Source organism: Callospermophilus lateralis, chromosome 7 (assembly GCF_048772815.1).
Source record: "Callospermophilus lateralis isolate mCalLat2 chromosome 7, mCalLat2.hap1, whole genome shotgun sequence".
Taxonomy (NCBI): Eukaryota; Metazoa; Chordata; class Mammalia; order Rodentia; family Sciuridae; genus Callospermophilus; species Callospermophilus lateralis.
The window spans coordinates 129,679,502-129,706,545 of NC_135311.1; the positions used below are offsets into that span (position 1 = coordinate 129,679,502).

At 34.9% G+C, this 27,044-nt stretch overlaps 1 protein-coding gene across 9 annotated transcripts in view; it reads left to right on the forward strand.

Annotated features, from left to right (window-relative positions):
* The window catches only part of Eif4g3 (eukaryotic translation initiation factor 4 gamma 3), a 284,385-nt gene that overhangs the window by 139,668 nt on the left and 117,673 nt on the right, over positions 1 to 27,044 (forward strand). For 4 of the 9 annotated variants that reach the window (XM_076861117.2, XM_076861118.2, XM_076861121.2 and 1 more), the window contains exons 4-8: positions 2,266 to 2,361; positions 3,813 to 3,926; positions 7,370 to 7,402; positions 18,168 to 18,347; positions 19,004 to 19,118. In XM_076861117.2, coding sequence (XP_076717232.2) covers positions 2,266 to 2,361; positions 3,813 to 3,926; positions 7,370 to 7,402; positions 18,168 to 18,347; positions 19,004 to 19,118 — 538 coding nt within the window. The remainder of the gene's footprint in view (positions 1 to 2,265; positions 2,362 to 3,812; positions 3,927 to 7,369; positions 7,403 to 18,167; positions 18,348 to 19,003; positions 19,119 to 27,044) is intronic. The other 5 variants (XM_076861119.2, XM_076861124.2, XM_076861125.2 and 2 more) reach the window with 3 other exon arrangements.

Sequence of the window (27,044 nt, forward strand, 5' to 3'; positions counted from 1 at the left end):
TAAGCTGTAGGTAAAATTTGTTTATTAAATGCTAGTGTTAAGTACCCCATATTGTCAATGTTGCTTGTATGTATGACTCCATTAGACATGATTCTTTGCATTTAGATACAATTGTATGCAGTGTCTAAGCTAGTTCTTGGCATATATGCAGTGTAAATATAAGGTAAAATGTATTTGGGGTTTTAGGATTTTTTTTTTTTACATTGTTTTAGAATAGAATGCCCAAGTTACAGTAAAATGCAATTCTTTGCTTTATTAGTAATCATTTGGGAGCAGTGATACAGTCTATAGAAGGCGCATTGGGAGCAATCTTGATAGGACGCCACTCTATGGTTAGGGGTGAGTGTTATTACAGAAAAAAAGAAGTTTGTATCTGAATGCTAATCCATGTACTTCTTTTTCCTTTGATTATCTGTTGCAGTTTTTGTTTCCAGTGTTGATAATATTGCTCAGATTTTAATGAGGTCAAGTGCTTTTAGCATGTTCTATGAACAACAGTGAGTTACTTTTCTTTGGTCTCTGTAAGAGCTCATTTTACTTTTGAAGTATAGAAAGAAATAATAGTTTTACTGTTTTCACAAGTTGTATATTTATTTTAGTGTTATAATATTTTGACAACTAAAAGCTTATACTTCAGATAGCAATTGAATCTTAAGAAGATATCTAGATATCCTAAAATCAAGGAGATTCATCACAAAGAAATTAGTTTCCAGATATTTGATGAACTTCTTCAATTTAATGAAGAATAAAATTAACATTTTAAAGTTATATCTAAATGCTTTTGTAGAATTTGAAGAAGTACTGTTCTGATCTAAATCTGGCCAGAATTGATTTTAAAAAATCTTTCATATACCACATTTTCTCCTAAGGTGAATAGTCAAGATTTTCAGCATTTGACCATGATATGTAGTAAAAGCAATCTTGGTGAAAAACAAACCTGAATAATTTTTGTTTTGGTTTATGTTTGATCCAGTTATCAAGTATTTAATAGAAGTGAGATACTTACTGCCATGTTTTCCAGTTTGTGAACAGTTGTAATAGAACTTTGGTAAGAAATTAAATCCAAAAAAAAAAAAAAAAAAGAAATTAAATCAACCTCATGTTGAATCTTAGTGTTATCGTTCGAGGGAACTATGATAATATGTATCCTATTATAGGTTGCCAGATATCCTCTGTGTCTGTTATGAAACTTTTAGTTTTGTTTTCATTATTTGAAAGCCATGATGAATCTTTTCAAACATTTACTTTAAAATTAGTGAGCCTAGTTGAACTTCTGTTAAATGGTAAACAGGGGCCAGAAGTTATAGATAATTCATTTATTCATTGAAGCAAAGTTGCTACTTTCCAGATGTGTCCTTTATATAGTTATAATAGTGTAAGACTTTCTATTCTTTGATTTCCTCATTTATAGAACTGGTAATTGTGGCAAGTAAATATAACTGCATAATGATTTATCTCATTAATCTCATTTAATCTTAGCAACTGCTTTGTAAGGTTAGGTGGTGTTCCGTTTTACATTCATAGGGAAAAAACAATTCATGCCCAAACCAATCACAGCATTAAGTAGCTGTAATTACAATCTGAATTGAATTGGTTCTGTTTCCTGAGCTTCTTCGCATTTCACTTTAAACATGTTGTAAATCTTTTCTTTTTTTCTTTTCTAAATTCATTCTCACAGTTTTTAGCCTTTATGTCTTATTTTCAAAAAAACCTATGGAAGTTAATATGGGTATGATCACTTAATTTAGGCTCTTATAAAATTCTTACCCTTTGATTTTTATGGGATCATGTAGAAGGATTAAGGTGTAAGCTTTGGCAAGAGACCAGTTAACTGTGTGTGGGACTAGTTGTGGTTATGAGACGTCTTCCATAAGGGGCTGCCTTTGGGTAATTTGGAAAGCACATCACAATGGTAATGAGTTAACCACAGTTGAGTTGGGTTCTGTTTGTGACTTGGACTTTCCATTTCAGAAATTGATGCATTTACAGTGGGTTTTCTTTCCACTCAGAGTTTCAAATAATTGTGCTTCATCTTTGGGTTGCTGTTGAATCCTTATTATGGAGATTTACAGTAATTTGTTAAAAAAAAAAAAAATGCTGTCCTGATCCTTAGTTGCTGCATATTGTAATAAGTTAAAATTTAAAAAATAGAATTTGTAAACCACATTAATAACCATTTTCATTAACTTTTTTTACAATCTTGAATTTGAGATGCCATGCCATATTTTTTCAAAATATGATATTGTTCTTGCCATTCTTTGACAGACCCCTTATCCCTCTGGACAGAATGCAGGTCCAACCACGTTGGTATACCCTCAAGCCCCTCAGACAATGAATTCACAACCTCAAACCCGTTCTCCGGTAAGTAAACAAAAGCTTGTTCCAAATAATATTTTCCACCTTAGTTTGTGTGTGTAGTAGCCTGGGTTCATTTGGCAAGTATTTTTACTGGATTTTGGACATTTGTTTCATAGTTGACTTATTATTATTAATAGTGTTATTGGTTAGCATTGCATTTTCAGACCTTATCATAGGAATAATTTGAATTTATTATGAAAAAAAAAGGTGGAGCTTTTAGATCCTTTTTGCTTGTCTGTGATGATTCTTTAAAGTCTGGTTGCATTCAGGTGTACTTCATTTCAGCTGTTAATGTGAGTGTTGTACTGTTCAAAATCCAGAAGAGTAAAGCATAATGATTTTTTTAAAGTAAACTGAATTTTGCTAAGTAGTCTTAAATTCTGGTGGTTCGGGAAATAAGACTTCTGACTCATTGTCACTGGATCAGTTCTAATCATTTTACAGTGTGGACATGTGCATGACATACACCAGGGGTGTATTCATTTCTTCAAATGGTAAATAAATTGTCATTCAAATGCAAATGCTATCATCCTCTTCATTTATCCTTCACCTGGATTGTAACAAGTACTGCAAAAATTGAGAATTTACTCAAGGTTCATCCTTCTGCCTCACGAAAGTATACAGTGGCTTCAGCTGTCCATCCCTTAGAACATCGTTTCCTGCCCTGCATGATGAGCTTTGGCTAGAAGGTGTTTCTGTAACAGCTTTCATTGTATCTCACATCCCTCTTTGTACCTCAGCTCTGTGTATTCTTCTGAATACAGAAAATCTTCTTTTTGTTCCCCACCACTGCTTTTTTGCCTGGAATACAGGAATACTTCATTGCATTAGCTCCTATTCATTTGGTTTTATGCATGAATCCAAATTGTTGAAATGTACCAAAGACTTGGTCAAAGAATTAGGACAGCATAGACTGCACCAAAATGTAATCTCTTTCTTACCCTCTTCCTGTCTTTTCCCTGTGGCCCTCTTTTCCAATACCTGGTCTTAGATCCTGGTTCTTCCAGTTGGGTGGAAGAACCATTCCAAGGAGGAGGGACTTTTGTCCTAGTTGCCTGTTTGCTTGTGTGTCTCTCTCTCTTTCTGTCTCTTTTTCTTTCTTTCTTTTCTTTCTTTCTTCTTCTTCTTCTTCTTCTTTTTTTTTTTTTTTTTTTTTTGCTGAAATGGTCAACACAATGTCTGGTGCAAGTTTTGTTCTGAGAGTGGTTTGGGGATGTGGACACTTGACTACTTGGAGCGGGCCTGAGGTCTCATCAAATCAATTTAGATAGGCCCTGGTTTTAATCATTAAGCATGGAACATTATGGTAAGCTCTGATTGCAAAGAGTTCTATGGACCTCTTACCCTTCCCCCTTTTTCTAATTATTGGAAAATAAAAGAGTTAAATTTACATGGTTAGAATTGGCGCAAAACCTGACTGAAGAGCTGCATCTCTAAACCAGTTTTTTTGACAGCCCAGCAGAACAGTGCCAATACATTGCACAGACAACTGGAAGAGGAGGAAGGTTTTGGAACAGACTCCCGTTTACAGGTCCTTGGCTGGAAGAGGCTGGATAAAATACTGCATTGTAAGCAATATAACAAACTGTACTTCTTGCAGGCAGTGGTGCCTCTGGCACTCATAATTTTTGACCACATCCACTTATTGGCTGATGAACACAAATGCATTGATTGCTTCCTCTCTGAAAGTCTAACCTAGCGTGGCAGTTTTTGCCAGGCATAGTGGGGGAAAGAATAACAAATTGGGTGGGTCTTCTCTATTGGGAATTAGTTAGGAATAATTTGGGGTTTAGGTTTTTCTTTATTTTGAACTTGAAGTGGGATATTCTTTTCAGATAAATTTGAATTTAAAAGATAAATTTCAAGGCTTCTTTAACCCCCCCTTTCCATTTGATAATTGAATATCAAGGGGGAAATTACCTATAGTTGTCAGCCATTTTTCTGTGGTCATAAACTCTTCAGAGACTATCCTTTATGCAGTTTTTGCCATCTGCTCTGCTAGTGACCATTACCACCCCCATTACTAAAAACCACACATATAACATTCCATTACATGCCCTAAAACAAGTGCAAGACTAGCAAAACCTGGACTATTCTTGCTTATTGTTTTGGGTTTGATATTCTTTATTTTGTTTATGTTGGTGCTGGGAGGGTGAAGTTGGGGTATGAAATTTGGCAGTACTGCATTTTCTGTTTACATCCCAAGTTGCCATAGTCTAGTCTCATTCATCCCACAGCTGTCCTAACTGGGAAGGAGAGGAGAGGTAAGGTGTTGCACTAAGGAAGGGCACTTCCCATGGCTTTGTAGAGCAGCTGAGGCTTACTCCATTCTATTTCTGCATTAATAGGCCATTGGCAATTACACAGTTTAGGCTTTTCTGTTCTTCACTGGGCAGTGACTTTGCAATCAGGTGGCTTCAAATGCCCTCACTTTTCTGTCAGATTATCTTTGTGCCTTTATTTCTATTTGAAACTTAGTATCTTAGTTAAGTTCATAATGTGGGACGTCTTATTAAAAAAAATACTAATAAGCTACCTATCTATTTCATTTTCTTATTGTTTTGGAACTCTTAAAGCAGTTTTTTTTTTTTTTTAGTAGTCTGTTAAAAATAGTGAAGCTATTGATATCTTGAAATTGGGAAAGAGAGAACAGTTTGGCTTTTGTAATAACCTGTAACCATTGGTTATTTTTATATTTTGTGGTGCCAAACACTAAAGTTACATCAATGTCACATTGGGTAAACCAAGTATGCATAGAAGGGTGAGTGCTTGAGTGGATGGGTGGGTGGCATTAACATCGATTCCAAGTTCACATAAGGCTGCTTTCCTTTATATCTACAATCCTCGCCATCTTAAAGACCCCTCTTAAAAAAAGAAAAAAGAAAAAAAGAAATTTTCTCTTTTTAATTAGAGCCAGCAGCGACTACAGTTTGTTCTGTTGCTTACAGTTACACTCAGCATTAAGACTATTGTCATTCCAAATGAAAAATTCAATAGCCAATGGTGACTAGTGCAAAATAGACTAGGGTACTATCCCAGGGTACTTTCCCACTACCTTAAGTTGTGGTTTTCTTTTCTTTTTTTTTTTTAAATATATGTATAATTTTATAAGGTAGTCCTCTTTGTTCATGGAAAGTTCTCTACTGAATGGAGCATTCCAAATATGTAAAGTTTCAACTATTATATTAGAGCTTTGGAAACGGGGCCTTTCTGTGGAACAGTGATAAGACAGGTACTGCTGTACTCAGGTTACTCTTTTACATGGCCCTTCTCTCCCATTTTCTTGAAAATTTTCCTGTGAAGAAACATCTTACTTCCACCCCCTACTTTCATATCACCTGGGTGGTATTGCTTATTCTTGAAACTTAATGTCCATAACAGAGATATGATCTATTTTGTTCTCGTAATTAGAAAATTAAAAGACATCAATTTCTTTGAAGAAATATTTTCCCAATAACCATAACTGCTGCTGTGACCACTATTCTGAAAAACTGATTATAGTGTTTAGCCAATTATTATGGCCCACCTAACACACCCCTCCACTATAAATCATTAGGGAGTCTTTCATTACTTAAAACAATAGTTGATATTTTTGTTTTTAAGGTGAATTCTTGACAGAATTGTCTTCCGGGTTATCTGACATTTTGACCATGTGGTCCAATGCAATTTGTTTACATTTTTTTGTGTATGACACAGTGTTAGTTGGGAAAACAATTCTGAAACTCTTGCAAGATTCTGTTGCACATGATTTAAATTCTGAGCATGAAGGATTGTTTCTTAATCTTCAGTCTAATTCATCTGTGGTAATAAATTCATGGAATGTTCTTCATAGGAGTATGAAGGTATTAATACTTTAAAGGTATTAAATAAAAACCCTGTGTGGTTTACACTCAAAACATTTACTTTCTAAATATTTTCATTATTAAAGGGGGTGATTAACATCATCCTACCTAATGTATTAGTACTATATAATATATGGCTGTATATGCCCCTGTATTTTTTTCAGTCCTTTTTAATTGAAACATAATGGAAGCCAAAGTTTGCTCTGTTTAATTGTTTGATTTTAGAGGTTTGGCAATAGAAATTTTCATGAATGAGGAGCTTTTCTTCCATTCTGAGTTGAAGGAAGCTTTGGAATATATGTTATTGACTTTGAAGCACTGTATGATTTAGCTGAGGAATTAGGTTTCCTTTTCCTTTTATTCTCATAACAAATAGCAGTAGGTACATAAGTATAGTGTTTGCTGTTCTCAACAAATAAGAATGAGAGATTTGACTTTTTAAATTCTTTTTTTTTTTTCTTTTTTCCTTCTCAAGCGTATAAATAGTACCATTTTGATTAATCATGTAAGACACTGATGTTCTTTACCAGCTATTTGCTTTGACATGCCTGGTATTAAATTTAACAGTTAAGTACATTTAAAAAATGTATTTTTCATAAACCTTTATGCTTTAACTTCAAGAAATAAGAGGAAAATACAGAAACGTCAAATTCATGTATAAGATCCCTCATTTACTTTAAGAAAATTTGCTATTAGTCCTGTTACATTTATTTCCTGCCAGACATTATAATGATCTCTTGGCTATTTCTTGTAATGTAAACGCATTTCTCATGTCATCAGGCTGTATCAGTTACATATAGCATACTTGATATTCATGTTTGTCTTAATATAATCACTCAGTGTCTAATACTTTCATCTGCCTGATTTAGGCTTTATTTATTTATTTGTTTATTTGAAGTATTCCTATTAGAGAGCACTCTAGGTATCTAACAGCTTAGCTGTTTTTCTTCTAGCTGATAAATGACAAACTATCTTGGTAGTGTTGTTAACCTGTTGAATCTTAGTACCTGTCTGTCACTGTCCTGCAGCAAAGCTTTGACTGTTCTATGTTTTTTTTTTTTCTTGTGGGTTTTTTCTTTTGGCATATTGTGTGACATTTTGGTTTTTGTTGTTGTGTTTCTGACTCTTTGTGCCTTTCCTTTTGTGTTTGTTTTCCCTCCTTTTCTCAGTTTGCAGCGGGGCCTCGACCTGCCCATCATCAGGTACTGTACCCTTGCCCCTTCACTATCACCCTTAACTAATAGGCGGGAGCTTCAGTAGCTGTTGACTCTTAGAATGCTGCCACCCACGGAATCACCCAAATTACTCTTTCCAGAGTAGTTTTTATCGGATGTAGTTCAGTTCTTATTGTCCTTTACTAATTCCTTTGCATTTTGTTATGAATGTATCCCTTTGCTTCTGCTCACAGCAAATTTTTTTAATACTCTGATCTTTTTTTTTTTTCTAAAAAAGATTGATTTGAAATTAGACAACTTTGAAAAATTTAGATATATTAAGACTTCACAAACTTTGTTGATCTCTATATTGTTGAAATTTAACTGAATGGAGCAGGCAACATTCTAAGGGTTTTCTGTTAACATTCTGATGTAATTTGTTTTGATGTGTATAAAATAGCTTTAGTATTTCTAAAACCACTATTAATATCAATTACTAACTTAGACCTAATGACATTAACAACAACATACATTGAATTGCTGTGTAAATTATCTTTATTCTTAGCATACATAGAAAATAGATGCCTTATTTATTTTTTAATATTTTTTGCCTACTGGTTTATTAAAATGAATTTATTAAAGGAATTAAAATTTTAAAAATGTGCATGCCAGTACTGTGTTATTTATCAAAACTTAGCATTTTGGGAGAACAAAGACTTTCATACACACCTTCCTCCTACTTTGGAGTGTTCTGAAACATCTTCTCCCGGTGTCCTGGGAGAAGTTTAGGTTAGACTCTGATAGATCAAGGTTCGTATTACCAGCTCTATTGTGTAACCAGTTGTTTTAAGCAAGTCTTTCTGAGCCTGTTTCCTCATATGTAAAATATGGATAAAACAGGGATAACACCTTCTTTTAGAGATTATATACACGTAAGGTATCGATACAAAGTAAGCAGTCAGTAAGTGATAGCTGGTTTAAGTAATTATTTTTATGCAACATAGTACTGTCAAAAAAAAATAAGGAAAATATTACCAGTATTTCCCAGTGGTGTCATATTTAAAACTTTTATTACTGACTAAATGGATACTGTTTAAATTGAAGGCCTTCAGTATAAGTATCAGTTTCTTAAAATGTCCTGCTTCCAATTTGGATAACATAATGACCTTCCACATCCTGAAGTGTTAAAAGTACTTTGTAGGAAAACTAATTTTAAATGAATTGGATGTCTGTTTGGATTTCATAAAGAAATAAATCTCGGGTAGTTTTTAGCCTTAAAAGATAGTATTGTAGGGGCTGGGATTGTGACTCAGTGGTAGAGCACTTGCCTAGTATGTGTGAGACACTGGATTCAGTCCTTAGTACCACATAAAAATAAATAAAATAAAGGTATTGTGTCCATTTATAACTTAAAAAAATAGTATTATAAAGTGCTTTAAGAGTTTGGACTTTGTCCCAGGTATGGCTCACTTGTAATCCCAGCAACTCATGAAGCTGAAACAGGAGTGTCTTAAATTCAAAGCCAGCTTCACAATCTAGTGATCCTCTAAGCTACATAGCAAGACCCTGTCTCAAAATTTAAAGAAAGTGTTGGGGATATGACTCAATGGTCATGGGTCCCTGGGTTCAATTCCCAGTACCTGGACATCTCTCCCACCTCCACCTGCTGCAAAACAAGGGGGTGCGGATCTGTTTGCTATCAGGTAGACAGACCTAGGTTTGACTGTTTTTAATCTTCTCAGCACTGGGAATTAATCTTAGAGGTACTTTACCACTCCCTACCCCTTTTTATTTTGAGAATAGGGTCTTGCCAATTTCCTGAGGCTGGCCTGAAGCTTGAGATCCTAATGCCTCAGCTTCCTAATGATTCCTTATTATTATCTGAGTGTTCCCGCTCAGATAATAGACAGCTTCAGTTTTGTTATTAGTAAAATGGAGATAGTAATACCATCTCAAGATTAATATAAAGAATCAGTGAAGGCTTGGGCTGTGACTCAGCAGTAACACACTTTCCTGGCATATGTGAGGCACTGGGTTTGATTCTCAGCACCACATATAAATAAAGAAAATAAAGGTCTGTCAACAACTTAAAAAATAATAATAAAAAAGAATCAGTGACATAATGCAAGTAAAATGATTAGCAGAGTGAGAATCCAGGACAAAAGGGTTACTACTAGTACTGAAAAAGATAGGCCCTTAGGTAAAAAGGTGATATTATAACTTTTCGTTTTTTAGTTGTGGTTGGACATAGTACCTTTATTTTACTTATTTATTTTTTATGTGGTGCTGAGGATAAATCCCAGGGCCTCGCACTTGCTAGGTGAGCTCTCTGTCACTGAGCCACAACCCCCACCCAAGATATTATAATTTTTTTATGAAATTTAGTCCAGGCTACATATGCAAGGTTGAAATTTCATTCCCTGTCAAGCCAGATTCTCCTAAAAGAGAAACCTGGGAAATCTGCATTCAAGAACCAGAGTAAAAGAAACATTTAATTTGCGAATTAAATGGTGAAAAGGAATTGGAAAAGTTTTCTGAGCTCCTTTTTTTTTTTAAGTTATTGATAGCTCTTTATCTATCTATCTATTTATCTATCTATCTATCTATCTATCTGTGGTGCTGAGAATCAAACCCAGTGCCTCACACATACCAGGCAAGTGCACTACCACTGAGTCCCAGCCCCGGCCCCCTAAGCTCCTTGATATAAGGCACAGTTTCGTTTCTGTTTTTTTACATGTTCACTTTGTATACCTCTCTTTCTCTTAAGGCAGAGCATTAGTAAACGGAATTAACATTACCCTTGGCCTCATTTCTTTTTCTAGATTGTCTTGCAATAGACTGATGGAATGCTGGGTAGATGTTGAAACTAGTACCATATTACAAAATAACCCGTGCCCACCTTCTTATAAGAGTAGCCAGGTTCTTATAGATTGTTTATTAGTTTTTAAGTTCTTATTAGTTTTTAAGTTCTGTTTCTCTGCTTGTATTCAGTAGCAGTGGTCTTTAAATCAGGATGTTATAAGCATTTATAAATAGTTGACTGAGAAATTCTGTTTTCTTTTTTCCTGAGTTATTAAAGGCATGTGATATCAGTTTATCCATACTTCATTCCAACAATCCAGGAAAACTTTTAGAAATCTATGTGGGGCAAGATTTTTCATGAGTAATATGACTCAGGAAAGTGTTGGCAGGTTGATCTTTAGCTGTGCTCAACCACTGAGCCACATACCTAGCCCTTTTTTATTTTTTATTTTGAGACGGGGTCACACTGAGTTTCTTAGGTCCTTGCCAAGTTGCTGAGGCTAGCCTTGAACTTGTGATCCTCCTGCCTCAGCCTCCTGAGTTCCTGGGATTACAGGTGTGTACCACAATGCCTGCCCAGCCCGTAGTTCTGTTGGCTTCCCTGCAAACCAGGAATACCATGCTGCATTTAGAATTATGTCGGTTACTTCTTCCTGGTACCATCAGTTTGTGGCTTTTGCAGGGATACTTTAAATTATTAAATATTTTCTTTCGTTTTTGTCTTGGTGTTTTCTTTTTTGGCTTTTTTGCATTTTATTACCTGAAGAGCTTTTGGAATTGTAGTTTTCTTCAAAGGTAAAATAAAAAGTGTTGAGTCATTTTATTTGTAAAACACTCTTAGCTTTTAAAAGTATGTTTCCTTTTTTTTTTTTTAACACTGAAAATCACAAGATAATTAGAGACTGAAAGAACAGAAGATACATTCAGAATTAAAACAAGCCGTTGGGGCCTGGGGATATAGCTCACTTGGTGAAGTGCTTGCCTTGCATTCACAAGGCCCTGGGTTCAATCCGCAGCACCAAAAACAAAAACCCAAAAACAAGCCATTGATATGATTTTTTACATTCTGACTTGTTTATTTCAAGTGTTTGGTCTTTGAAATCTGTGTAATTGTGGTTTAAAGTTATGTATGTACCTATCCTTATTTTACTTTCGGGTTTCACAGTACAGATCAGGTGGTTGGTTGCATACCATGACTTAGTCTTCTTTTCATTATGAGAAAAACCAGGGAATTAGTATTTAGAAATATTCATGAAATCAAATAATTTTACACCTTGCAGTGTTTGTAAATGCTAAATACTATGCATTTACAAACACTGCAAACTTCAAAAACAACAAACTTCAAAAACCTTGACAGTATGTGCCACCAAGTAATATAGTACCTGGTGACAAGCATTGAAACTGCATTTTCTTCCTATTGTAGTTTGTTTTGTTTTGGGGGAAAGAAACAAAACAGAAACAACTCCCACCCCCAACAATAATTCACTTATGTTATTTTTTCAATATAATCCCTAAAGATTTCTCTACTGAAAATGGTGCTGTTGTATGTCTAGGTTGAGACATATTTGTATTGCTTTAGGTAGTTTCATTGAGTTTTGAAAGTGAAATAAACCACAAGTGAAGGCTTGTGGTTTGCCTCTAGGGTCAGACCTGGCATGTGAATGTGAATAGGATAACAGATCAAGCATCTAAACAATCTTGTGACCAGAACTGAGAGCTTTATGAAGGATAGTGATAGGCATTTGGATCTGGGGTCTTGTTCACATGGAATTATAGAGTGGGGAGCATGAAGAATGGAGAAAATGCCTATCAGGAGTTGAACCTCATGCTTCAGCTTTTGTAATTACAAAATGGGTACGATATGCTTATAAGTGATAGAAATGATGTAATATAACCCCTATTTTTTGTTGGTGTTTGGGAATTAAAGTGCCTGGCCTGCCATATAACAGAGCCAGGTCTGCTCCTTTAGCAGCCAGTCGGCTTGCCTTTTTCTTTTCCCAAACATATTTGATCTATGAATGAAGTCTTCCACTAGGATGCTCACTTCCAAAACTGTTTTCTTAGGGATCTGACTGAATACCCCTTGTTCTTGATAGAATTCTTAGTTTTTCCTAATCTGACCTAATATTCCAGGGCAGCATTGTATAGTACAGTTTTCTTTGATGATGGAAATGTTCTGAATCTGCACTGTTCCGTACTATAGCTACTGGCAACATGTGATTATTGAGCACTGGAAGTGTGTGTAATGCAGATAAAAACCTGAATTTTAAATTTTATTTCATGAAATATGGCTAGTGACTACCATATTGGAGAGCTCCACTCTTGGCCTTTCATCTTCTGATTCTTGGTGAAACCTAAATTATATAATATTGACCACATGTAGACAGGAAAATACAAAAAAAAATTTAGACTGAACTTTCTTAGTAGATTATGAATCAGGTTGATACCTGGGTGATATCTCACTATGTGGACTTTTTACTGCTTGTCCTTTTGTAACTTGTCAGAGAATCTTAGCCTGTCCTTCAACAGCATTTTAGACTTTGAAAATATATTCACCAAAAAAAAAAAAAAAAAAAAAAAAGTCTTAATTGAAGATCTTACTGATTGTCCTTCCAGTACCCTGACTTATATTACTGCATAAAGATAGGGATGTCAGGAAACATAGTTTTGGTATGTTTATTGCTTTCCAAAATAATAAGTACTCAGATTTCCCCTCCTCATGTGGGAAGAACTATTGTGATTGAATGGGATTTTTCTAGATGCTAAAAATGAGTAGAGATTTTCAAAGAATTTCTGATTATATAATTTGTTAGAGATGTGTTTGTTTTTGATGCTTTCAGTGAGCAATGTCATGCAAGATAATGCATCATAATTATTAGCAACTTCTAAAAAGCATTTATAGTATTGTTATTGGCCAGGAACCTTTGGCTAGTGTGGTAAATTATTGCATCTCTAGAAGAATTGTACAAGAGGAAACATTTTTCTCACGGGCTTTTGGAAAAATAAACAATCATGAATATTCCACCTTCAGCCTCTTTTTTAGTGTATCTTAGCTCTTTGGATTTGCCCCCAATTATACATCAAATGAGTTTTGTTATTCTGCTCTGCCATTCTACTCTGGCAAAATGGTAAACCATTAAAAGACAAGGAACTTAAGTACTTGAACAGATGATTCTTTTCTTGTGCATGGTTCTCTCTTCTCTGTTCTAATGGTCATGTAGTTTGGTATTGCATGATCAAATTGTTATCTAAAAAAATCTGTACAATCTGAACTGATTGGTTAAATTTGCCAGATAAATGCTTCAAAGGAACAAATAGCAAGAATCCCTATATGAACTTCAAAACCAAACAAAGAGCACAGAAGTGAAGAGCATAGCTTATTGACAAATTATTTATAAAGAAGATTTAAGGGTTTTAAATTATTCTAATTCAGTACTAGTCAGTGGCAAAATGTAATTGACAAAAGAGTTTCTGTGATTCTTGGTTTCATTAATGAATCACATGTGGTAGTACTTTGAGAAAATGTTGCCCACTCAGCAACAAATAGTTTCTCTTCCCCCTCTTATCCCCCTTCCATCCCCTCCTCTCCATTCCTCTTGTCTATTTTTGGTTTTAGGGACTGAATCAAAGGTCTCTTAGGCTAGAAAAGTGCTCCACAACTGAGCTTTGTCTCCAGTCTAGCAGATATATTTTGAGTGAGGCAAACCTCAACTGAATATTATGTTTGCTTGTCTATTTTGTGAGACTTTTGATTAATGGGACCAAATTAAGAGGACAGAGCAAGCTGGCCAGGAAGTTCAGAGTCCATGTTGACAGGTGGTGAGAAGGAGGTGATTGGCTTGGGAAAAAAATAGTGGAGTGAATGTCTACAGTGGTGACAGTCTTGAGGTAATGTGGAGATGTGTCACTTATGGAGAAAGATCTGACTTCACTGTGGTTTTAGGGATACCCATGGAGTGAGTGGGCAGATGATACAGACTGAAAAGTTTGGAGCCAGTACAAAGAAAGCATTTCACTATGAAATGGAGCTGTGACTTGGGTTGCCAATGGCATGTTTTGAAAAGACTTTGTAGCTTTAGGTAGATGATAATACTAAATGTCATATGCTGTCCTTCCAACCATGATTCTTCACTCCTCCAAGAAGAAAAGGAATTCAGAAGGATTGTAAGCAGTTGGGGAAAATCCCTTCTAATATATATTCCTTTTAATAACCTGTGGTTTATTGGCAATGCCCATCCATCTGAGAATCTGACTTTTTTGTCCTACTACTAAATCTAATTCTTCATTTGTCATTGGATAGTTAGAAAGAGGCACAGAAATAAGAATCCACTTTTTTAAAAAATTTCTTTGAATTTCTAGCTGGTACAGCTTTTCTAGACCTATACATTATTAAAATCTCTGCTGATATGTATGTGTTTTCACTTTCATTTTTAGGAGGAAAAATGAAGCTCCATGTTACTCTATTTAAAAAAATTTATATATGACAGAAGAATGCATTACAATTCTTATTACACATATAGAGCACAATTTTTCATCTCTCTGGTTGTATACAAAGTATATTCACACCAACTCGTGTCTTCATACATGTACTTCGGAATAATAATGACCATCACATTCCACCATCATTTCTAACCCCACGCTCCCTCCTTTCCTCTCCAACCCCTCTGCCCTATCTAGAGTTTCTCTATTCCTCCTGTGCTCCCTCTCCCTATTCCACACTTGAGGCACAGAAATAAGAATCCACTTTTTTAAAAATTTCTTTGAATTTCTAGCTGGTACAGCTTTTCTAGACCTATACATATTAAAACCTCACAGCTCTATTTCACAGTGAAATGCAATTCGGATACTGATGACCACACTTGTTTGAAGTATGTTGTTGTTCAAGGTCATGAGAAGGTAGCTTGTATAATAGTTAAAAGTACACACCTAGAGGCTAGAGGTATAGCTCAGTGAGGGAGCACTTCCTTAGCATGGGCAACCTAAAGTACATACCTGGAACATGACTATTTAAATTGTAGATGGGAATTGACCTTCAGCAAGTAATTTAATCTTTATTTATATGACATATCTAATGGGGTGTTAATAATAGTGCTTGCCTTTGAGATTTGCCCAGAGGATGTTGCTTAGGATGTTGCCTGGTAGGTAGTAAGTACCATATAAAGTGTCACTGTTGTTATTTAAAGAGCCTATATACATTTCTACCTAGCTTCAAAGCTGAAATCTTAGTGTATGAACATTATTGTATGTCAGTATAACTACAAATTTTGTGTTTTGTTGGTTTATCTGTATGTTAATATTAGGAGTATCATTAGAAATACTTTTTGTTTCAGTCACTGAAGGAAATACTACTCTAAACTCCCCCTGAATAAGATGTAACCTAGGTTATTCTAGTTACGAATTCCATTAGAATAATATGAAAATAGTAGTTTTTAAGAAAAGTCCTCCCTAAATGTTAAAATTATGGGAAAATTTTGCCCATGTCTATTTTTCTTACTCTATGTAAGTGAATGTGTAAGTTTCTTCCCTTCTCCTTTGCCACCCCAAAGTGCCATGTCTTTTTAGGCAATTATGTGAGTGCCTTAACAAAATTTGGTGGTAATATAACCAAAGTAGACTATCTATCACCTTTTTGATTGTTTTCTTGTTTTGGTGGTCCCCTAAGAGTTGCTGGAAAAGGATCTCAGTATGAATCTTTTTATCCACTGTCCTTGATGTCTAGTAATAATCAATAATTTGAGCAGATGGATGACTTTCCTCTCCTTGAAACCTGTAACATTTTTGTGGTCCTGATATATTAGCTGTGTTATCAAAATGCTTAAGTTCATCTGGGAAAAGTGTTAACAATTCACATTTATATATAATAGATTTCATCTGCTATGTAGTTTTTGAAAGTGCAGTCTAGTAATGGGAAGTTTACTCCTTCAGTATTCCTGTTTGAAGACAACAAAAATTGTTGTGCCTGTCACTGCAGTGTGTCAGTGGAGATAACTAGGAGTTGGTTCTATAGTTTGGGCCTGTCCCAGGTTCCTGGGATATCAACTCTGCCTCTTGTGCTTTCTTTGCATCTCTATCAGCTGCTTTGTGGCCTTCCCCATTGGGTTCCCCCATTCACTTCATTCTCCTGTTTATCTTTCTCTTGCTTTTCTGACTTAACCTCTTAGGGGCTTTATTTGCCTGGAGGTATGAAGGTTGAATGGGGATGAGCCTTGGGCACTGGATTACAGTTTTCCCACCTCAGCACAAGATGACCAGTTGCTTATACTTTTGGAGTATCTCAATGCTTATAAGAATACGACACAATAAGTCCTGAGTGGGCCCAGATGTCAAAGTTTGGCTTTATTTGAACCAGTTATAACACTCATGTCTGGAATTATGAAACAATTCAGGGGATCTTGGCTCTAGACAGCATTTAAAAATTATTTTTATAGCTCTCCATTTTAGATTTGGCCTATTAGATGTCTGATTGATTAGTTGAAAAGAGCAAGTTTCTATCATGCAGAGTCTGACATAAATTGAAATTTTTAGTTATTTCTTAGAACATTTACAGAATCCTAAATAACAAATGACACTTTTATTGTTAAATCTTATCTCTATTTAAGATGGAGAGTAAATCATAGTAAGGCTAAATATAATAATAATGGCCAAATCATATAATGGCCATCTATGAGCCTAAATAGGAATCAGTAGATCCAACTGTTCTTGTGCTACCAAGCAACAATCGTTTTTTAAGATGATAAAACTTTAATTTTTTTTTGTTGTTGTTACTGGATTTACTTATTTTCAATTAAATGTGATTGAAGCTTTGATTCCACATGTGTTTGAATTCTCAAGTGGAGAATTGTCATTTCGATTTTTCTAGACTTCTTTCTTCTCCTATGATTACTAAATAGAAAGATTTTTTTTGAGCTGCATGCTGTGTCTACCCCTTCCTACTGATCTGTAAGCTTTTCCATTGGCTTTCTTTCTGTTTCCTGCTGCTTTCTTGCTTCATAATTGAAGGGAGGATTCAGACCCATTCAGGTAACAAACTACTGGTTCTGCATGGCCTCTTTATTTCTCTGTCCTATTATTATTTTTATTATTATTATTATTATTATGAGATTGTTTGTTTGCTGATAAATAAATGAATTCATGTTGGAAATATGCTATTGGTCTACAGTTTCACAGCTTTTAGACTTGCAGTGAGAACCATAAATAACTATAGGTGGTGGTTGCTGTTTGAGAGATTGGAGTTCTGCTCATTCTAGACCATTCAGGCCTATCTAGATTTTCTACTTTGATTGCAAACTGTTCTAGAAAGCAAAATTGAGTTCAGATTAGGATGGCATTTTGTCAACTTTTTCAAAAAGAAGGCTTAGTTTGGCATGTGACAACATATAGATTATTTTAATTTTCCTTGAATGAACTGGGATGAAATTTTTACGTTCAGGGCTGGGAATGCAGCTCTGAGTTAGAGCACTTGCCTACCTTGTATGAGGGCCTCAATTTGATTCCAAATACAAGAGGGAGAACACTTGAGAAAAACTTTATTGTTCAGAGAGACTTCTTAAAACATTTTATAAAACTTGGGTGGTAATTTTTGGGGGAATTACTTTTAATTTTTAATTTTTATGAGCCACCTATTATGAAAGAGCAACAGTTATACATCAGAAAAGTTTTAGAGAAACATCAGATACTCTTTGAGTATATTTATTTTAAAATTACATTATGTTTTTATATTGCATTTAAAAATTAATAATATGGTCCAGGACATTCATTTTAAAACAGCTGAGGCTTTAAAGTTGAGATTACCCCACTGTTTTCAAATGTGAAGACACTGATCAGAACTTTACTTAATATATGAAGTATATTTTGTGAACCCATTCATCAGGCAGTTTATTCTCTTTTCATGTATATTATATTTCGAATTGGAGTCCATCAGATTATTATTAGTGGAAAAAGGAGAAAACTCAAGATAGTAAAACATATATATTCCCCTTAATTAAAAAAAAATTCTTTCTCCCCCTCCCAGTTTTTCCAGAGGCCTCAAATTCAGCCTCCTCGAGCCACCATCCCAAACAGCAGTCCTTCCATTCGTCCTGGTGCACAGACACCCACTGCAGTGTACCAGACCAATCAGCACATCATGATGGTTAACCATCTGCCTATGCCGTACCCAGTACCCCAGGGTCCTCAGTACTGCATACCACAGGTAAAGTATCGCTCAGGCCCAGGTAGGCCATCGATAAAGTGGGAATTAATCCAGATTCTCATCAGAGGCTAGCAGGGAGGGTGGTTGATATCATTGATTTTTTAGTAATGTGTAAATTTTCTCATTGGTTATGAAGATCTAGCCATTTGGTCATTTCCCATAAAATTATAATAAGATAATTGAATATCTTCTTACCAAAAAAGTTTGTGTATATATGTGTATTTACTCAAAAATATGAGTAAATATTTTTATTTAGTAAATATATTAAATTATATTAAATTAAATATATTTAATTATATTAAATTTAGTAAATATATGATGGAGACATGTAGCTCTTACCTTTTCTGTTTCCCACAACCAGACTGTTCTACTATAGACTTAGTAGTTATTTTGTTCTTGTGATGTCATTTACTGGCACTAAAAGTTAACAGCCAGAAGTCATTTTGTAGTGAGCTGATGGTTCCCTGTGTTGATTTGCTGTATAGTTTTACCTTCATTTTGCTTGTATCTGGATGGGAAGCAAACATTTTGATTGTGTATAACCACCCATATCTTCGCCTCATTTAAATGATTACACACACACACATATTACTTGGTTTTTCCATAGTAAGCTACCTTCATATTATGTATAAACGTCTATACTTTTTCTCTTCTAGTACCGTCATAGTGGCCCCCCTTATGTTGGGCCTCCACAACAATATCCAGTTCAGCCACCGGGACCGGGTCCTTTTTATCCTGGACCAGGACCTGGGGACTTCCCTAATGCTTATGGTAAGTAGGAAAAAAATCAAACTTCTGCTAGTTTGTTGTATTCAATTTTGTTATTTCAAAGGTTAGTTTAGGCATTGAAGCTTACTTGTGGGAAGGATTTGGAAATAAAATCTTGCAAACTTCTGTCTTGAAAGCTACTTTTTTTTTTTTTTTTTTTAAAGAGAGTGGCTTACAAGGAAAGAGTATTATAGGAGTATATTTAGTTCATGACACCTTCTGAAGGAGTTGGTAGTTCTGGTTGAATGAGCCCATGTGTCATTCGGAATATCTGCTATGATGGCATAAATATACTTATTTCCCTTTGATTTATTTTTCTTCAGGTATTTACCTCCACCCTGTATCTGAGAGACTTTAGTAATGTCTGTCTTTCCCACTGGGATGTAATATCCACAAAGGCAGGGATTTTAGTTTGTTTTATTTACTGCTATATCCCCAGCTCCTGAAACAGTGATTAGTAGGCACTTGGAGAGTGTATGTGGGAGGACTGAGGATAACTCAGTGAACTTATGATTCTTTACCTGCAAAATTGTGATATAATCTGTGCTATGGGAAGGTTTGAGGATTAGTTCAAGTAAAAATGCTTTGAAAAATTAAAGGTGTTTTTAATGCCAAACTTATATATGACATTTAAGCCAATACTGAACCAAGATGTATTAAGAAGTACTTATATTTCCAATAAATTTTTATTGTATTTGACACTTGATTTAATTCTACAGTATTATTAGGGATATAATCAGTGGATACCAGAAAAATTAAGCTTAAAAATTAAATAAGCATTGGTCTCATCCCAACTCCCAATACCAGCAAAGCAGACCTTAAAATTTTAACTGGCCTAATCTGTCCATTAGCCAGTTTCCTTACATTGAGATTTAATAGCTTAGTTAAGAACCTTTACATAAAAATGATTTGTATTAGAATAGCCCAAGGAAGTTTTTTTTTTTAATTTTGAGGTGAAATCAGCAAAGCAACCATGTATACCTGACTTTGCTTCTTTTAGAGAAGGTAGGTACCTTGGCCAATATTAATATTGCCTTTTGAAATTGCCATTTCAAATATGTATGTTAAACCTCGTTAAATGCCTCAAATATATGTTTATTTGATATTTTCAGAACACCATCTATTTCAAATATGTGAGTTTTTTGTTTGTTTTTTGGGGTTTTTGTTTTTTGCTGGGGATCAAACCCAGAGCCTTACATATGCTAAAAGTAAGTGTTTTCCTCTGAGATACATCTCCTGCCCCATGTATATAAATTTTAAGGTTAAAAATAACACATCCAATACCCGGTTGGTTTGGGGGGGCGCAGTACCTGGGGAGGCAGGGTCTCACTGAGTTGCTTAGTGCCTTAATGTTGCTGAGGCTGGCTTTGAACTTGTGATCCTCCTTCCTGTCTCATCCTCCTGAGCCACTGGGATTACACGCATGCGCCACTGCATCTATCCCAGTTTTTGAGATAAAATATTGCTGGTACTGTTCAAGTATTCTTAATGTATCCCTTGAATTGAGCTATAAGTCACTGTTTTCATACAGTGTATTGATCCTTATTCTGAAAATTTAAATGAAAGTAATTTGTAAGTATAACATTGGCTATCTTTTTTATTATTTTTAAAATAGAAAAATTGTAAGATGAGCTTCTTTCTTTTAATACCTATTTTTTCGATTTAAGTGGGCACAATATCTTTTTTTTTATATTTATGTGGTGCTGAGGATCAAACTCAGTGCCTCAAGCATGATAGGTGAACATTCTACCACTGAGCCACAACCCCAGCCCCTAAGATGAGCTTCTTAGAATAAACATACAGGTATTAAATAATATTTCTCTTTTAGTACCATGTTACAAAGAGAGTGTAATTATTTCTTATAATTATAAAATCATATTTTAAAAGGTTTCTGTTTACTCATTGATTATGTAAATCACCTGTGGACTCAGAAAACAACATGGGTCAAATTATTACTACAAGTTTCTAACTACCCTCTCTATTGCTTTTTATAAATGACTGCAGTGTATAAACTATGGATGAGTTTACTAGTCATGAAATCATTTGTAGATATAATTATACAATGTTATACCATATTTTAGCTTGCTTTATTTCTGTTGGAAATGATCATTTTAATGAAAATGAACTGTGTTGAGGTTCACTTATTGCTCAGGCATTATTGATGTCTGTTCTGTTTAATAAGAATTGTGTTTTCCCCAGTAAATTCTTTTGCAAGTCCAACAACCATCTAATGGGTAATTTATTCTCTGGATTTAAACACTCTATGATCTTAAATTAACTTTATTTCAGCCAAGTGTGTTGTCCTACATGAGACCTTGTCTGAAAAAATTTTAAAAGGGCTGGGCAAAATTCCTGGGTTCAACCCCAAGTACCCCCCCCCCAAAAAAAAAGACAAGAAAAGTTTATTTTATTATGAAAATTGTTAATGACAAAAATTGAAATTATAGAAAATATATAAAGCTGAAATAGCCAGTTTCTTTTCATTCCCATCCCCTAAAGAAGCAACATTTCATGGTTTGATTTATATTTTTCCATTTATCTCAAGTGTACATAGAACTGTTCATAATATTCTAAAACTTTCTGGAGGTTTATCAATCCCTCCTGCTCACAGAATATTCCTAAACATTTCATTACATATAGGATTTTGTTTTTGGAATGAGTCATAATTTATTTAATCCTTTACTGTTAGAAGTGTAGATTATTTTCACAATTTGGGTAGCCGTTTCAGATTTCAAGTTAGGCAGTAGTAAAAATCTTTGTATCATAATGAGAGGGTCTGGTGCAGTTGTTTCCAACAGTTTAAGTCCCTCAGCTGTAACATCTGGGGACAGCTGTTCTGGTCTTCACGGTCCAGAAGCCTTGAATATTCCACTTCCTATTCCCTGTTTTGGGAACCTTTTCTCCTCTTTCTACTCCTAGGTCTTTGTTTTTATCACTTACCTCTTCTGTTGGTATGGATTCAAAATGGATGTGGGAATAGGATCAGAGTTTGTGTCCTGTTCTGAGACAGAAAACCATCCACTGGCAAAACCTATTAGGAACAGATCCTGAGACTTGTTGCTTCTTGCTGTGCTGCTTGAGTTTATGAATTGGATGGTCTTCTTTCCAGAGGTGTTTTTTTTTTTTTTTTTTTTTGCTGGTGGTTTTTTTTGGGGGTGTGTGTGGTTAATGCTGGGGATTGAACCCAGGGCCTTGTGCATGTGAGGCAAGCATACCACTAACTGAGCTCTATCCCCAGCTCCTTCCTTTCCATTTTTAGCTTTATATTCCACTCTAGCATGCTACCATTTTATTTCCATATGTAGTTTGAACTCTTGAATAATGAGTCTCAAGTATTTTTATCTTCATCAATCTCTTTAATCATGATCCATAAATTTTCCTAGTTTTATAATTCCTGGAGTGTTTGTATAGTTTCAAAGAAAATGAACTAATCATAGTATTTACTCGATATAAACTTTTCAGTTTTTCTCTTGTTGGTGTTTCTTAATCACTTTGAGGCCTCTTGTGTCATACAAATACCTAATGGAGACATGACATTATTTTTAGGTCAATTCTATAGGATTTTGGCCCAAAGATGGCAAATTTAGATTCATGGGCAAAAGAGGGTGGGATGGTTAATGGGTAGTCATTGCAATAATGTTGGTAAAGGGGGAACAAAAAAAGGGGCGGGGAGAAAGATCGAGAATTAAGCATAGTTACAGTTCCTAATCACTCTTGCTTTAGACCAGTATATTTCACTTTCTTCTAGTTTTATATGATTTCCTCCTCTCTGCCATCTTTTCCTGAACTCTTTTGGGGTTTTTGTGTCAACCTAGACATTGAACCACTATGTTCATCTTTATTTCTGTAGAAAATTCAAAGTTCCAGATGTTTTTAAAAGGCTCATAATGTGTAAAACATCGTGAATAGGTATTTTATGGAATGCAGTTGTTAAAATATTTCCCATGTGCTAGGTTGTAGCTCATTGGTGGAGCACTTGCCTAGCATGTGTGAGGCACTGGGTTTGATTCTCCACACCACATAAATTTTATATATATATGTTCAATGACTACTAAAAAGAAAATATTAAAAAAAGAAAAAGATATTTCCCTGTCTTTCTGGATCTTACCATACATTTGTTTCATATTTATGCTTTCCTTTTACCAATGAGAAGAAACCTAACCATTGGTTACACTAGTAGTTCTAGACCTTTTAATACCATAGGCATGTATAATGAATAAAAAATGAAATAAATGAGGAGACACAAAGGATTTTTACATTTTTATTTTTGTCAATAAGATCTTTACAGAAAATTGCCATTTACTGTTAGTATTATTTTAATATAAGAAAGCTATTTTAACAAAAAAAGAGTAGTACTGAAATTTTTTTCTTTTTTTTTTGCAGTACCTGGGGTTGCAGTACGAGGCAAGCAGTTCTACCACAGAAATACATACCCAGCCACTTTTTCATTTTTCATTTTGAGACGATATCTGGTTTAGTTGCCTGGTTAAGCTTGAACTTGCAATCTCCCTAGATTAGCATGAATATCTGATCTTAGCTGAGCCACACTGCTGACCTGTATGGCATTTTTGGTCCTTAAGTAATGCTTTTTGTGGAACCATTGAATAGTTGGGATTACAGGTATTTGCCACTAGGACTGGTGGACTAAAATAATTTAAAAATAGGCATAGTTCTTTATAAAAATTGAAGTTGGAAAACCTTTAAGAATATTTATGTGTATTTCATGGTTATTATTTTTGTATTTTTTAAAAATAAATGACAGCAGAATGCATTACAATTCTTATTACATGTATACAGCACAATTTTCACATCTCTGGTTGTATATAAAGTATGTTGACACCAATTCATGTCTTCACATATGTACTTTGGATGATGATGTCTGTCACATTTCACCATCCTTGCTAATCCCCTGCCCCTTTCCTTTCCCGCTCACACCTCTGCCCTATCTAGAATTCATCAATTCCTCCCATGATCCCCTTCCCTATCCCACTATGAGTCAACCTCCTTATATCAGATTAAACATTCGGCATTTGTTTTTTTGGGATTGGCTAAGTTTGCTTAGTATTATCTTCTCCAGTGCCATCCATTTACCTGCAAATGCCATGATTTGATTCTCTTTTATTGCTGAGTAAAATTCCCATGGTTATTATTATATAAATTTTGCCACATATCATTTATACCTTTTAGATAAGTTGGGGTTTATGAGCCACTGATGTAGGTCAGCATTTTTTCTGTAAGGGACCGGATATTAAATATCTCAGGCTTTGCAGGCTGTATGGTACCTATTGCATCTATTCAAACTCTGTCCTTATAATGTAAAAGCAGCCTTAGCTGCCAGGTGCTTTGGTAGTGCCTGCCTGTACCAGCTATTTGGGAGCCCTGAAGCGTAAGGACTGCAAGATCAAGTAACCTGGACTACTTAGTGTTATTCTGTCTCAAAGTGAAATGAAAAGGGGTGGGAATGTAGCTTAGTGTTAGAGCACTTGCCTAGCATGCATAAGGCCCTGGGTTTTTCATGCCTAGTACCACACAAAATAAAGAAAACGAAAAACAAAAAAAACCATTCACAGTAGGTAAACTACTATGTAGGAATGTCTTTCAATACTTGGGTTTTTTTTTGTTTTTTTTTTTTTGGTTCCAGGGATTGAACCCAGGGGCACTTAACCACTGGAGCCACATTGCACTTTTTAAATTTAAAGACAGCATCTTGCCTTGTGTCTGAGGCTGGCTTTGAACTCATAATTCTCCTGCTTCAGCCTCCCAAGCCCGTGGAATTATTATATGCATGTGCCACCATGCTTGGCCCCAATTCAGCTTTATTCAGAAAATAAATGGTGGTAGGATGGGTTTGGCCCTCAGATTATAGTTGAAAGACTGATCTAACCAAACCTACTTCATTCCATGCATAGGAAACCAGAGGTATAGAGATAATAAATAACTTTCTTATCTGATAAATGGTATGCAAAAATTATTCTGTGTGTGTGTGTGTTTTAGTGTAACTGGGGATCAAATCCAGGTTTTGTACGTGTCACATTTTTAATAGAACAAAAAGTATATTTCAGTGTTCTTGTTGTTTGGTAGAGTAGATTTCTTCTGCTGGTGCCCACATTTGAGAAAAAGACTTCATCTTTTACTTGATTGATTTTTAACCACACTGTATTGAAAAAACACCCATTTCTGTCAGATTTATTCTGCAGCTGTTCATTGGGCATGTGATATACCAGCCTTCTTGCCAATTGTGTTGACTCAAAAATGCTTCATTAGAAGAATACTATATCTGTTTGTTTGTTTATTTATTTATTTATTTTAAACAGAGTTCACCTTTGACATCTTATTTTACTTAGCTTGAAAAATATGGGAAGGTGGGCAGATTATGTTGCTTGTCTAGCTGCATTTGAAACCAATTTTAGGGGTTAGTATTCTGAGTTTCATAGCTAATGATGTAATAGGGAACTATAAAATTATTAAAGTTCTACTGTGAGTATAATTTACTTGCTGGTAGAAGATGTCTATTTGGGGTTTTTTGTTGTTTTTCTTTGTAAGTTTGCATTGAACTTAACTGAAACTCTAGTCTTTCCCTATACCTACCTCTTTTCTAAATACGATTCTCTAAACCTGATTCATATCTTTAAGGTCTTGATACTGCAAATCTTACTGCTTCCAAGAAATTTTCACTTCAAGATATTATGATGGTGGTGAGGATGTTGATCATATAAATGACAGTGATAATAAGGCCAACAGTAATTTTGTTAGTAACACAGATTTTTTCCTGTACCTTTACCTGAACCTTCATGCACATTTATTTTCTTTTTCATATCCTTGCTCCTATAGTAGAACCATCCTTTTATGCACATGTTAGATTCCATCCTATACCCACTTAAAGCTGTCACTATGCTATTCCTCTTTTCCCCACATTGAAACCCATTAACAGATGATATGTTTTTTATGCCAATATTAAATTTGTTTCTTTTGGATGCCTTATTGTTCTTTAGCAATAGCCCCCTTTCACCATTTACCTTCCACAAGAAAGCTTTCAAGAAAAGCAGTTATCTATCCTCACTGACTTCATTTTCTTTTGTCATTTTTACTTATTGACTCTGCCCACATGAGACCTACCTCTACCCTGTCACCTCTCTACCCAAACACCTTTTTAGGGATAACCAGTGATTTCTACTTTTAACAAATCTTGAGTTGCACTTTCAGGACCTTTTGACACAGTTGTACACTTCCTCATTCTTGTATGGTTTTCTTCATTTCAACCACTGCCTTTCCATTTCCTTTACTGATTTTCCTCCTTGTTTTCTCCCCTAACAAAGATTTCATCTTTTGGCTGCTCCTGCTGCTGCTTTAAAAAAAAAAAAAAAAAAGTATACTATTTTCATAAACTATCTAATCTTGTGGTTTATGTTATCTGTATTCTAGCAGTTATTAAAAGGGTATATCCTAGGTCATACCTGTCCTATGACTGTAGATTTGTGTCTTGTTTTGCTTATTTGGTATCTCCATTTGAAGTTTAATAAACATCTCAGACTTGCTGAAAATTGAACTCTTGATTTATTTCCCTTATTTTTCCTCATTTCCATGAATAATGTCTCTGTTCTTTCACTTGCTTAGGCAAAACACTTTCATAGTTTTTCCTAAGTCATCTTCCTCTCACACCAGCATCCATCTCTTCATCATATCTTCATACTCTACCTTCAAAATATGCAGTTTATCCTCACTCCTAAGCACTTAGTTTGATAGTAATTACAATAATCATTTAAGTTTTGAATGTGAAAGGTTCATTGGAAGAACCAGGGATGGAAGGTATTTGCAGGCACATGGGCAGTATAGTCAAAGGCATGAACAAAGTGAAGGAGATTGATTTTGTTCAATTTGGTTGAGACTGGTGTACTCCAAGGATGTAGTAGGAATACGTTAGAACTAGGG